At 44.6% G+C, this 12,332-nt stretch overlaps 1 protein-coding gene across 8 annotated transcripts in view; it reads right to left on the bottom strand.

Annotated features, from left to right (window-relative positions):
* Positions 1 to 12,332, bottom strand: part of limch1 (LIM and calponin homology domains 1) — a 92,869-nt gene that overhangs the window by 64,499 nt on the left and 16,038 nt on the right. For all 8 annotated transcript variants that reach the window (XM_023959453.1, XM_023959454.1, XM_023959458.1 and 5 more), the window contains exon 2: positions 6,665 to 6,735. In XM_023959453.1, coding sequence (XP_023815221.1) covers positions 6,665 to 6,735 — 71 coding nt within the window. The remainder of the gene's footprint in view (positions 1 to 6,664; positions 6,736 to 12,332) is intronic.

Genomic DNA, 12,332 nt, shown 5'->3' with positions numbered 1-12,332 from the left:
TATCTCCTCTAGGCTTTCTGATCTACTCAAGCTAAACCTCACCCACTACTTAAAACAACCGAGGCTGATCTCACTAGATGGAAAACTCTACCCATTTCTCTAATCGGGAGAGTTGCATCCATAAAAATGATGATTCTCCCAAAAATTAAGTACCTGTTTTCAATGATTCCTTCCAAACCTCCAACTACTTGGTTCAAATCATTAGACTCATTCATTTCCCAATACCTCTGGGAAGGTAAACCCCCACGGATTAGTTTAAAAACCATTAAAAAACCTAAAGATAGAGGAGGACTAGGCCTTCCAGACTTCCAGGACTACGCGAACAGATTGTGTTATGTACAAAAATGGCTGAATCCTGGTGTGCTAGATGAATCCTGGCTAGACATTGAACAAAATCTCTGTGATAACCTAGATATTTCTAATTTACCTTTCTTCAGTTCTAAAATTAAACAACACAAATGCTTCAGAAGTTTAAACATCAGCTCATCCTTAACAGCCTGGTGGGATTTTCTTAAAAAAAACAATCTCACATTATTTCCATGTAAACTTACCCCCATTTGGAATAACCCTGACATTTTGATTAACAAAAACATGATTCATTTTGCTTCATGGAAGAACAAAGGAATCCAGCAGTTCCAGCATATAATTCAGAATAGAAAATTTATGTCCCTCTCAACGTTATCCTCAACCTATGGAATTAATATAAACAAATTTCTAGAATATCAGCAGCTTAAATCAGCTATAAGCACTAAATACTGCCTGACCCAAATAGACCTAGACCAGGGGTCGGGAACCTTTTTGGCCAAGAGAGCCATAAACGCCACATATTTTGAAATGTAATTTCGAAAGAGCCATACAATAATGTAGTGTCCCTTTCCCACACTGAGGCACGGAGACTTAACCTCTTTTAAGGTTCTTTATTCGGGTTACTGCAGACCGCGACAAACGCCGAACAATTAATTCAGCAACTCCTGAATCTCTCCCGCCGAGACGAGACGAGAGCGCGTCTCCCAACTTTATATTCCCCTGCTCCCGCTGCAGCCCTCCCCTTTCCCTTATTCGGCCCATAGCTGAACCCCATTGGTCCAAACTACCTAACAACAGGCTGAGCGACAGAACTGAGAGCCAATCAGATCTCTGCTTGACGCGTTCAATGAACTCCAGAACTTTTAACGCGGCCCAACAGCCATCCAACTCAGTCCGCGACAATATGTTTAAAACTAAAATACAAGTGAATGTGTGCATTTGATGTAATTTCAACATTTTTAAAGTACAATAAGTCTGTGGATTCTTTTTAATAACATTGTTATGCTGTTTCTAATAAATGATGAGTATTTCTCGTGGTAGTTTTGCTGATGGTCTAGTCTGGTTTACGTGGTGAGTTTCTGCTTCATGCAGGCGTTGAGACTTTAAACGTGATCTTAGGTTGGTATGAATGTTTTGTAGATGTGAGACAGACTGCTCACATGCGGACCTGGAGCCAAACACACACTCACACGCTGCAGTTAGTGACAGGCAGTGGGTTTTACCTATTTACAATCCCTGCGCGATTCACCTGCTGCCTGTCCCCACAACACCTCAGCCCCACCCTCTGCTTTCTCCCTCACACATCCCGTCCCCGCAACTGCGCGCTCTTTCTCAGAGACGGGACCGCGCAGTTTTAGGCACGGCAATTCACAGGTTTCCGGGTGGTACAAACTCTGTGAACTAATAGACAATTTTAAACTTATACTAGTGCTGGCGCAGATTTGTCTCTCTAAGCACCGCTACTACTGCGCGCCTCTGCCATCGCATCGCGCACGAGAAAGACTGGTCTAATGAAGAAAAAAAATTTGAATTAAAGATTTGTCTGCGAGCCACATGTGACCATCAAAAGAGCCATATATGGCTCGCGAGCCTTAGGTTCCCGACCCCTGACCTAGACCCTCCCCTTACAGTAACACATTTCATGGACCTTAAAAATCCCAAACTCACCTCCAAAATTTATAAGATGTTATCAGACATAGATGAAACCATTTACTTACCCATGACAAAATGGGAGTCTGAGCTATCATTGAATTTTAGTGATCAATTTTGGCTACAGATCTGTATGAATGCCTTTAATATGACCAAAAGCCCTAATCTGCAACTTATTCAATACAAGATTCTCCACAGAACTCACTACACCGGACAGAGGTTATTTAAAATGGGTCTCAATCAGTCTGCTATATGCACACATAGGTAACAACATAGACGACTATTTGCATGCCCTGTGGGTCTGTCCACCTGTCCAATCATTCTGGCGTAAGGTTTGTGAGGATTTATCAATCTGGTTTAATCATAAGATTCCTGCTTGCCCCAAATTCTGCTTATTAGGTGACCTGAATAACATCAACATGGAATCTAACAAGGCTTATATGGTTCTCACCGCTGTATGTATCGCAAAGAAAACTATCCTCCTAAACTGGAAATCTAAAAATAATCTTAGCATCAACCACTACAGAAACCTCATGTCAGAGCATATTAGTTTAGAGATAATGTCCTCCACAAAAAACCTGTCGGCTTCAGACTCTCCCTGGCTCCAGCTGGTTAGTCACATCACCTAGTAGGGGTGGGATGGTGATAGGTTGAGCCGGGTCCTGGCTGGTTGGGTGGGCCGGGGTGGGTTTGGGGGGATGGGCTCTGCCGGGCCTGTCGTTCTCCCGGCTCGGGGCTTTGGTTGCCTGGGTGGGGTGGTGGTGGGGGCGCACACTCTGCCGTCAACTTGGCAGGGGTTCCTGGGCGGGTGCCTTCTGGGCGCAGGGTAGGCAGTGCGGCTGACCGGGAACGGCGGCCGGGTGCCGTGCTGGGTGGCTGGTCGCCGTGGCGGGGGCTGGGGGGGGGGGCTTGGGGCTCTGGGGCCTGGGGTCGTCTGCCCATGGCCGGTGTTTCGCCTGTGGCCGGTAGTTGGCGCGTGGCCTGGCCCCCCGGGGGTAGACGCCGCAGTCACAGCAGGGGTTAATGGGTTCACTTGGGTGGGTTTATTTCATTATTATTATTATTATTATTATTATTATTATTTATTTTATTATTATTGTTATTATTATTGTTATTGTTATTATTATTATTATTATTATTATTATTATTTTTGTTATTGTTATTATTATTATTTTATTAATTATTTTATTATTATTATTATTATTATTATTATTATTATTATTATTTTATTATTTATTTATTTATTTGGGGGGGGGGCAGTGTGCTAGTCCTTAGGGAGGCCAGGGTATGAATGGTGGGGCTGGATCCCCTGCCCCTCCGTTCTGGCACCGGGACCCTTCCTTGCTGGCTGTCTCTCTGCGCCACGAGGTTCTGGCCTCCAACTGCGGCTGGCTTGCCGTTTCTGGCTGCCCGGCCGCTCTGGGAGGGGGGGCGCCTACCGCGGCCGGCTGGGGGGCCGGTCGCTCGGGGGAGCCTTCTCCCCCGGTTGTGCCCATCCGCCCGCTCCTCCCCGCTCTCACAGGCACATAGGGCCCCGGGATCTGGATGGGAGGGGTATGCTGGCGGGGCTCACTGGGGATGCCCCTCTCTGGGTTCTCGTTGGCACCCGCCCTCCTCCCCGCTTTTTACTTGCATATTTGACACTCTGATTCATCTAGGGCCTTGTGGAGAGGGTCTGGTGGAGGGGGGCACGGTGAAACATCCGTGCTCACCTTTCGCTGGCCCCCCCCACAATTTTAACTTCCTCTGTAGACACACACACTGCATGCTAGCAGCACACACACAGCAAATACACACAACTCACAGAGGGACTCCGGAGTGGGGGGCTTTGCGGCTTGGCAGCGGTGGAGCCCCCCACACTGGTGACCTCCTATTTTACGTGCAGCACACACACAGCACTCCCACACCTCCATACATGGGTGGGGGGCGCGGCCGGTCTTCACCCGCCTGGTCCTCTCAGGGCGGCCGGGCTTATGGGTATCCTGTCGGCTGCGGGAAGGGTCGGGCATACAGCGCTGGGGGTCGGCCGGCTGTGGGGGGGGGGGTTACTGCGTGGCGGCGGGGGTAGGGAGGGTAACCAGATGATTGTGAGTATGTGTGTGTGAGTGCATGGGTAGGACGGACCTGGGGGCTGGCTTGCTGGGACCCTCTGGGGCTTTCCCTCCCCATCACAGAGAGGGGAGGGCACTGAGAGGGTTGGGGAGGGAGACTCAGATATTATGGCGGGGGGGGGGGGGTTGTAGTGGGTAGGGTTGTAGGGTTATTGGGGGTGGCTGTGGGTGCGTGGCGATCCCTGGGTTGCTAAGGTCGCGTACCTGGACTGGCTTTTGGAGACGGGGCGCCGGTCGGGTGGTGGCCGGCTCATGGGTTCCGGGGGCCCTGGCTTCGTCCCTGGCCTTTGTCTCGGCGTCCGGCGCCCGGTGGCCCCTTTGGCTGCCGCCTGGTACAGCTAAGCGCTCCTGTCTTGTGGCCTGGGGGCCGGACACTGGGTTTGCTTGTGCCTTTGGGCATTGGGGGGGCCCCTGTAGGGGGGCCCTCTCTGTGCCTGGCTGGTGGGGTGGGCGGTCCCCTCCTCCTCCCCTCCCGGGCTGCCTGGGTCCGGATGCTGGGGGGGCTTCTGGCCTGGGGGGCTCTCCTCCCCTCTCCTGGTCTGACTGGTCTGGCTGGGTAGGATCTGGCTCCCCTTATGAACACACGGTTCACGTCGGCAGCATGCATGTATCTCCACCCCCACGTGCACGTGCACACTGCCACACTGCTCCCTGTCTGCTTCATCCCTCCTCCTAACCCACAGTGTATTGATGGACAGATTTTTTTCGCTCATCTTAGTGTCAGATTTTCACCTTTGATGTAACATTTGTCTTTCCAGCAGATCTGGTATAATTGTTACAGCTTAAAATAATAACTTATTCAAATCAGTGCTTGTATCCCCCACCTTTTCACCTTTCTTCCTTTTACTCTCTTCCACCCTCCCCTCACATTCTTCCCCTCTCCCTCCCCACACACACTAAATGTAACATATAAATAAAAAATAATACGACACAAAGGGGTTTATACAAATCTACATTCTAGTTTCTTGAAGCTATATAACCTCTTTTTGTGATAGTAAAACCTGTCCAACACAAAAAGCCTTCAGCTCTAATCTGTTTGCTCAGCTGTTGGACAGAACAAGTTAAAAAGAAAAAAAGAAAGAAAAAAAAATGCAAAGTGCATTTCTTTATTTACAGCAGGGATAGGCTCTAGCATCCCTTTGACCCCAAATGTGAAAAAAGCGAGTCTAAAGAATTGATAGACTATGCATGTATGGATGGTTCTCATTAACACCTGCCACATTTGCTGAGACTTATTTTTAAAGAGGTTTTGTTTAATTTGAGTATATGCTTAAATGTATATCAAAGTAGAAGTTGTGAGGGTTCTGTGGTTTGTTTGGTTCTTGGTTATGTTCTGAGTCACACTGTTTCCCGGTCCATCATTTTGGGTCCTCAACCACCAGTTCCTGACAGAAACTAAGTTTCCATTTGAAGTAGTTTAGTATTTTTGTTGTATGAAAAGCAAGGGCATTGCTTTAGTAAAACATTATTATGGATGGTGCCAAACCAACTATAATAAATGGACCTTTGACTCTCTTAAACATTTCTTTGTAGTCTTTTATGATTTGCATTCAGGTCCTCCTGGTCGAGATCAGTCTCGTCATCTAAAGGGTTGCTCAAAATGCAGCTCCACTTGCTCCCTACTCTCATTTCAGATCAAAATGTCATCTGCAAACATCAAGGTCCACAGAGATTCCTGTCTAAACTCATCTTTCAGTCTGTCCATCACCACAGAAACCAGAAGGAACTCAAAGCTGATCCTTGGTGCAGTCGCACCTCCACCTCTAACTCCTGTCACACCCACGGAACATCTCACCACTGTCTTCCAGCTCTCACACGTATCGCACAACTCCAATTCACTCCTACAGAGGGACATAACAACTGAGAACATTCAACATCACATCTTCAAACTACAGACTCCGACTCATCCCCCTTATTTGACCCTCTCTTCACCTCCAGAACATTATTTAACTCCTTGTTCAGGATCAGCCCTTCTACATTTTTCTATCCATCCACACCATGATAAAAGAGCTTGAATCTTTTCTAAATATTTAAGTTCCCTTTCCATCTGATGTCTTGAACACACAGAATATCCACCTATCTTAATAAATACCAATCACGCTCCAATATTTTAGTGCAGGAAGAGTCCATAGCTGAAGGTCAAATTTGGAGTGGAGTTAAATCCCTTTCTGGCTCTCTGTGATGTACTATGATTATGAAAAGGGAGTGATGAAAGTGGGGTTACAGTATGACTTCAGTAACACTTGTAGTGTGTCATATTTGTAGTTAGAAAGTTTAGGTGGACCAGGTAATGCAATTAGATAGACAGGCAACGAACTGGAAAGTAGCATAAGGACTGTCAACTTTCTAGTAATGAAACTGGGGAGGTGGCTGGTTCAAGTACTATGAGGAGCAGGTGCCTAATATTAAGTTGATTGCCAGGTGGGGCAGAACCTCCACAAGATGGAGATGGAAAGGAATAAATGAATGAACATGATGCGATGTTAAAATTTCAGAAAGTGGATGACTGTGCAATTGAAGTTCCTATTGAGGTCACATGTAGGAAAAGGCTAAAAACTGGGGGTATAAAAGGAAATAGATGTGTAAATAAGCCTTACTCGCACAAAAAGATCCCATTCTCCAAATTCCCTCGGAAATCCTTGTCTCCAAAAGATCTCCCTGTGGCAGCCTGTAAGTAAAAACAAGAGGATTTGTAAAGGAGGGCAGACTGTATAGTTTGGTTAATTTCAAATTATGACCCACAGAATCAAACCTGACAGCCCAACACTCCTGTAATGATCTAATCTTTGCCTTTCAGCTCCCTTTAGGAGTCACCCCCAGCAAATCTTCCATCTCTATCCAACTCTCTCCTCTTCATCCTTCTTACTCAAACCAACCACCATGTCCTCCTTCTTTACTTGCATGAATCTTCCCATTGGTCTTCCTCTAGGCCAGGAGCGTCCTCACTTTTTGCAAAAAGGGGGCCAGATTTGGTGAGGTGTAATTGTGTGACAGCCAGCCATTTGGCCTGCATTCTTGAACTAGTTTAATAAGGTTGCATGTAAATGAGGGCTGTATGGTGGCGCAGTGGTTAGCGCTCTTGCCGCACAGCAAGAAGGCCCCTCAAGTCCCAGCTGGGGGACACCAATGGGGGAACTTTTCTCCGTAGCTTCTCTCCAGGGACTCGCCTTCCTCCTACCGTTGAAAAACATCCTTCATAGGTTGATTGGTTACTCTAGATCAGCCTTTCTCAAAGAGTGGTCCGCGGACCACTGGTGGTCCGTGAGCGCCCCCTACTGGTCCGTGAGGCGGCACGGCGGCAACCGGGAAAGTTAGTCTGCCTTGGAGTTGAACGTCAACTTAAAATATGGATCAGTGGCTTAGGACAGGGTCGCTTAAAAGAAACTCAGATGAAACATCTGACACAACTGTAAAGGTGCTACGAGTTGATGAAAATTCGAGTAGTTCCGTTAACAACGCTACGGAGGTCCAGGAAGATGTCGCTAACGTCATAGTGAATTCATCAAAAGAGACCCCGCCGCAAAGCAGTGAAACTCGCCACCAGCGTGAAAAATCCACCGCTAAGGTGAAATGAAAATATCACAGCGACTACATACAGTTCGGGTTTTTTTGGACTGGAGAGGAGGAGGATCCCAAACCACACTGTGTTTTGTGCTATGAAATGTTAGCTAACGAGGCTATGAAACCTGCAATACTAAAGAGGGATCTGGAAACTAAGCACAAGGAGTACCAGGGGAAACCTATTGGATTTTTTTGAAAGAAAACGTGAGGAACTGAAGAAACATACGATGAAAGAGACCTCCCAGTTTTTTGCACCTGGAGAAAATGCGAAGGCTACAGAGGCGTCATACAAGGTACCCCTCTTGATTGCTAAAGCAGGAAAACCTCATTCAATTGGTGAGAATTTAGTTAAACCAGCTGCAAAGGTGATGGCTAACATGTTGTTTGGGGGAAAAGCCGACGACGAAATTAAAAGGATTCCTCTCTCCAATGGTGCATAAAAGCTATGGCTGAAAGTGTCGAACATCAGTTGGTGACACGTTTACACCAAAGTCAGTTTTTCTCACTACAATTGGATGAATCTATCGACCTGGGGAATGAAGCACATCTGTTGTGTTTTGTGAGATACATTTATGCCGGTGGATTGCATGATGAGTTTCTCTTTTGTCGTTCCTTACCAACCAACACAACAGGAGAAGCAATTTTTCATTCACTCAATGATTTCATTGTGAAGAATAACTTGGACTGGTCAGGATAGGTCGGGATTTGCACCGACGGTGCAACCTCAATGACTGGAAAACAGAAAGGCCTCGTAGCGCACATTCGCGCAGTAGCGCCATCTGCAGCAGTAACACTGTTGCATCCACCGTGAACAACTGGCTGTGAAAAAAATGCCACAGTGCCTAAAATCAGTACTGGATGAGAGTGTGAAAATAACTAACAACATCAACGCAAAACCACTCAACTTGCGTTTTTTTAAAGCTGTGTGTGAAGAAATGGGAAGTGAACACACAGAACTCCTTTTTCACAATGAAGTACGCTGGTTGTCCCGTGGAAAAGTCCTCACCCGTCTGTTTGAACTGTAAGATGAGGTAATGTTATTCCTGCACCATAGTGATGAACTGTACGACAGAATGCATGATTTCCAGTGGCTTGCAAAGTTGGCTTACTTGGCTGATACTTTCAGCACTCTCAGTACTTTGAATGTGGCACTGCAAGGGAAGACTGTCACCATCTTCAATGTCCAGGACAAAATTAAAACTACACGCCTCAAGATGGAATTGTGGTGTGGCCGTCTCGATCGCAGAGAATTCAACAGTTTTCCAACACTCGCTGATTTTCTCCTTGCTGCTGGGGAGGATGTGGATGGGAGCACAGTTGCATTCTTCAAACAACATTTGCAAGACCTACACTCACAGCTAGGAATATATTTCCCAGAATTAGATGCAAGCTTTGATTGGATCAGAAATCCATTTGGGGACAAAACGCACATTGAGCAATTCACTTCCAAGCTTTCACCAAGAGAGGTTGACAGCCTTGTGGACATTGCATCAGATGGGACACTGAAGACAACTTTCAGGGAGAAAGGTTTGACTGACTTTTGGCTCCACATCCAACCTGAGCATCCCCAGCTGGCTGACTCTGCTCTGAAACTGTTGATGCCGTTTCCAACTACCTACAACTGTGAAGTTGGATTTTCCACACTTGTTGGCCTGGAAACAAAGCAGCGCAACCCAATTAGTGTGGACTACGATATGAGACTGAAACTCTCCAGTTTGGAGCCAGACATTGCTTCACTCATGGCCCAGAAAAAGCAGCACAATTCTTCCCATTAAGATGGCAAAAAAGACAGTGAGTGAGTAGAGACTTTGATATTGGTAAAGCTGTTGTTTTGGGAGCAGTTCAGAATTAGGTGGTCCGTGAGTGTTTGTGTTATGGATTAAGTGGTCCTTGGTCTGAAAAAGTTTGAGAAACACTGCTCTAGATTGACCATAGGTCTGAATGTGAGTGTGCATGGGTGTGTAATTTGTGGCCCTGCAACAGACTGGAAATGTCCAGGAAATTTTTATTTGAAAAAGGGGCATCTGATGATTCGGTCAGCCATCTTCAAGGGAATTAAAAAAGGCTTATTAATTAGTTTGTCAAATATTTTAAAAAGTTGAAGAGGTAAGTACTTGAAACTGAACAATTTGATAGTTTAGTGAGTTGAATAGATGAAGGGGTTGGAGAGCTAGGGATGTCCAAAAAGTGAACGGAAGGTAAACAGGAACCCTATTGTGTAAATGCTCCACAGCATTCACACAATGAGCTCCTGCTGCGCTGCAGAAAATACGTTTTAAGAAACGACACCGGATTTTTGATTTTGACTGAAACCTGCAAAATCAGAATACAAGAACACTGAGAACGCTTTTTATAAATGAAAGAATATATAGTTGGAGAGGGACTTTAAATGTCACTCTTTTCATAGAGGAAAACCTCTGAAATGAGTCCTGTAAACAAATACAGACTCAGTTCCTGTTTTTTGTGAATAAACGCTTGCTCTTTGTACAACTTCTTTATTTATCTTTGCCTAGCAACATGTTATCAGCAAAGATGAGCAGTTCAGTGCTGATGTCAGTCTGAAGTGAGGTTGAATTTGCAGAGTTCCTGGGATTTAGGAACAGTCAAGGTCTATTCAAATGATTGGCCAAAAAACTTATTTTAAATTTGTGGTTCACAGATGTATGTAATACTAAATAAATTGTTAAATTTTGTTAATTATTACATTTAAGTAAAAATCTTAAGCTTATTGTTATGTCTTCTGAAATGTCTGCAGGTTCTCTTTTTGTGTTTTTCTTCTCTTTCTTCCAGAAATGATCATTTTCATAAGCTCATAAATAACATTAAACAGGACAACCATAACTATAAAGGTTTTATGGTTAGATTGTCCTATGCACACACTAATACGCCAAGATACTTTTTATGAAATTAGTCATTTAGAGTTCCTGGGCTTCTGCTCTCCAACTCCCACCCTGCATTAGCTCTTTTGGTCCATGCCAGCACAGAGGAAAGACTCCACAGTCACAATGAAAGCTTCACTATGCTGGCAGTGGTGACGGCTTGTGAAAGGGTCTGGATGACTGATTGTAGGCAGATCCCACTCCTGACCTTTGGCTGAACTTGTGAAGCCCCATGAGTTGGGGGGCCCGGGTCAGATAGATCTTCAAATGAACCGTCAGATTTTTTTGTGTATTTGTTCATGTCTGCAGAGCAGGTTATAAAACTAAAAACTTTCAGTTTGCTATCCAGTTATGTTCTAGAACTGGAAGTCAGTAACCCAGGGCATCCTAGGGCATGGGTGCCACAGTTGGCACGCAGAGGGAAAGACAGTGGCTTTACCTTTTGGTTTCAAATATAGTTGCAAAAGATTTCAACTTTGACCTATTTTCCTTGTGCAATATTCTTATGAAAGCACTTTTGAGTTAATGCAAAAATATTTTTTAAAAAGCTATCTGGCATGCTGTTTGTGAACAAAATAATATTTCAAATGTATTGGAAATGTTTTTGTATTTCTTTGTATTAGAGTTTGCATTATAGTTGGTGATGGCACAGTTGTTAAGGAGAACATTTTGAATTGGCACTTCATGTCATAAATGTTGTTGACCTCTGTTTGAGAACAATATTTAGGCAGTAAGAGTGTGTTGGTCAGCTCTTGTCAGTACGAAAAAAAAACCCTATGTTGCTTTTCTCTTTTCTTCTCACTCATGTCAATAACTTTCCATCACAATGGCCATGTTGTTTACTGTTGTTGTTGCTCTAGTAGGTAGTGCCAGAAGCATTTAGAGATTAAGTTCTTGCCAGGATGAATTAACAGATTATTGGCTGTACAGGAGAAGTGTTTACGTGTGCTCTTTGACCTGGATGCCTGTGGATGGATTTGGTGGGGATTACACAATACACTTCCTGTAGTAAAACTCTTCAAATTGTTTTGACTACAGTTACCACGTGACCAGAGAACAGTTGTAGGTAAGGAGTACATCTTTGTTTTCTTCTCAACAGCCCCTCAGTTCAATGCACTTCAGCAGGATGGTCACACTTTGTCTCTAAGTTTGGAAGTCAATAGGGTTTCACTGACATTAGCCAGGGAAGTCAACACATGTCTGTAAATCCCTTAATTAAAAATAGATTGCTGTGCAATACAAGGATTTTGAATGTGACAATGTGCCTTCTTTCATTATTTTAAATGTGTTCTCCATCATGATAAAAAGGCTACAAAGACATGTTACAAACACCAAAAACACCATTTTCATTGGAGTGGGTGTTTAAGACGGATCATTCAATGGTAGAGTGAGGTTTTTTTTAAACAACTAAGAAGCTTAAAAGGATCACCACCAAAGGCCAGTAGAGTGAAGGAAAGAGCATTACGTAATAGGGAATGTCTCAGGTACTGACAGCTGAACTGTCAGAAAAATCAGTGCTGGAGAGTGACAGTCTAATCCCACAACTGTAAATGAATGAAGATCAGTCAGATGACAACATCTTATTCAAGCTCAGTCTGTTGTGACAACAAACAGGTTTCTCATCATATTTTTTAAAGTAAAAACTGACATATAAACGATCCTAACTCCTGAAGCAGATCGTTGGCTGGATGATCTGTAAGCATGTTAACTTTGATCAACATTTGACAACACAGTAAAAAATAAGTTCAGGGATCAGAAAAAATATTAAGCGTGAATCAAGACCATAGTGAAGTAGTCATGTTATAAAACAAGAGGATTTTCTTTT

This window comes from Oryzias latipes, chromosome 10 (assembly GCF_002234675.1).
Source record: "Oryzias latipes chromosome 10, ASM223467v1".
NCBI lineage: Eukaryota > Metazoa > Chordata > Actinopteri > Beloniformes > Adrianichthyidae > Oryzias > Oryzias latipes.
This window is presented reverse-complemented; position numbering and strand designations above follow the sequence as displayed.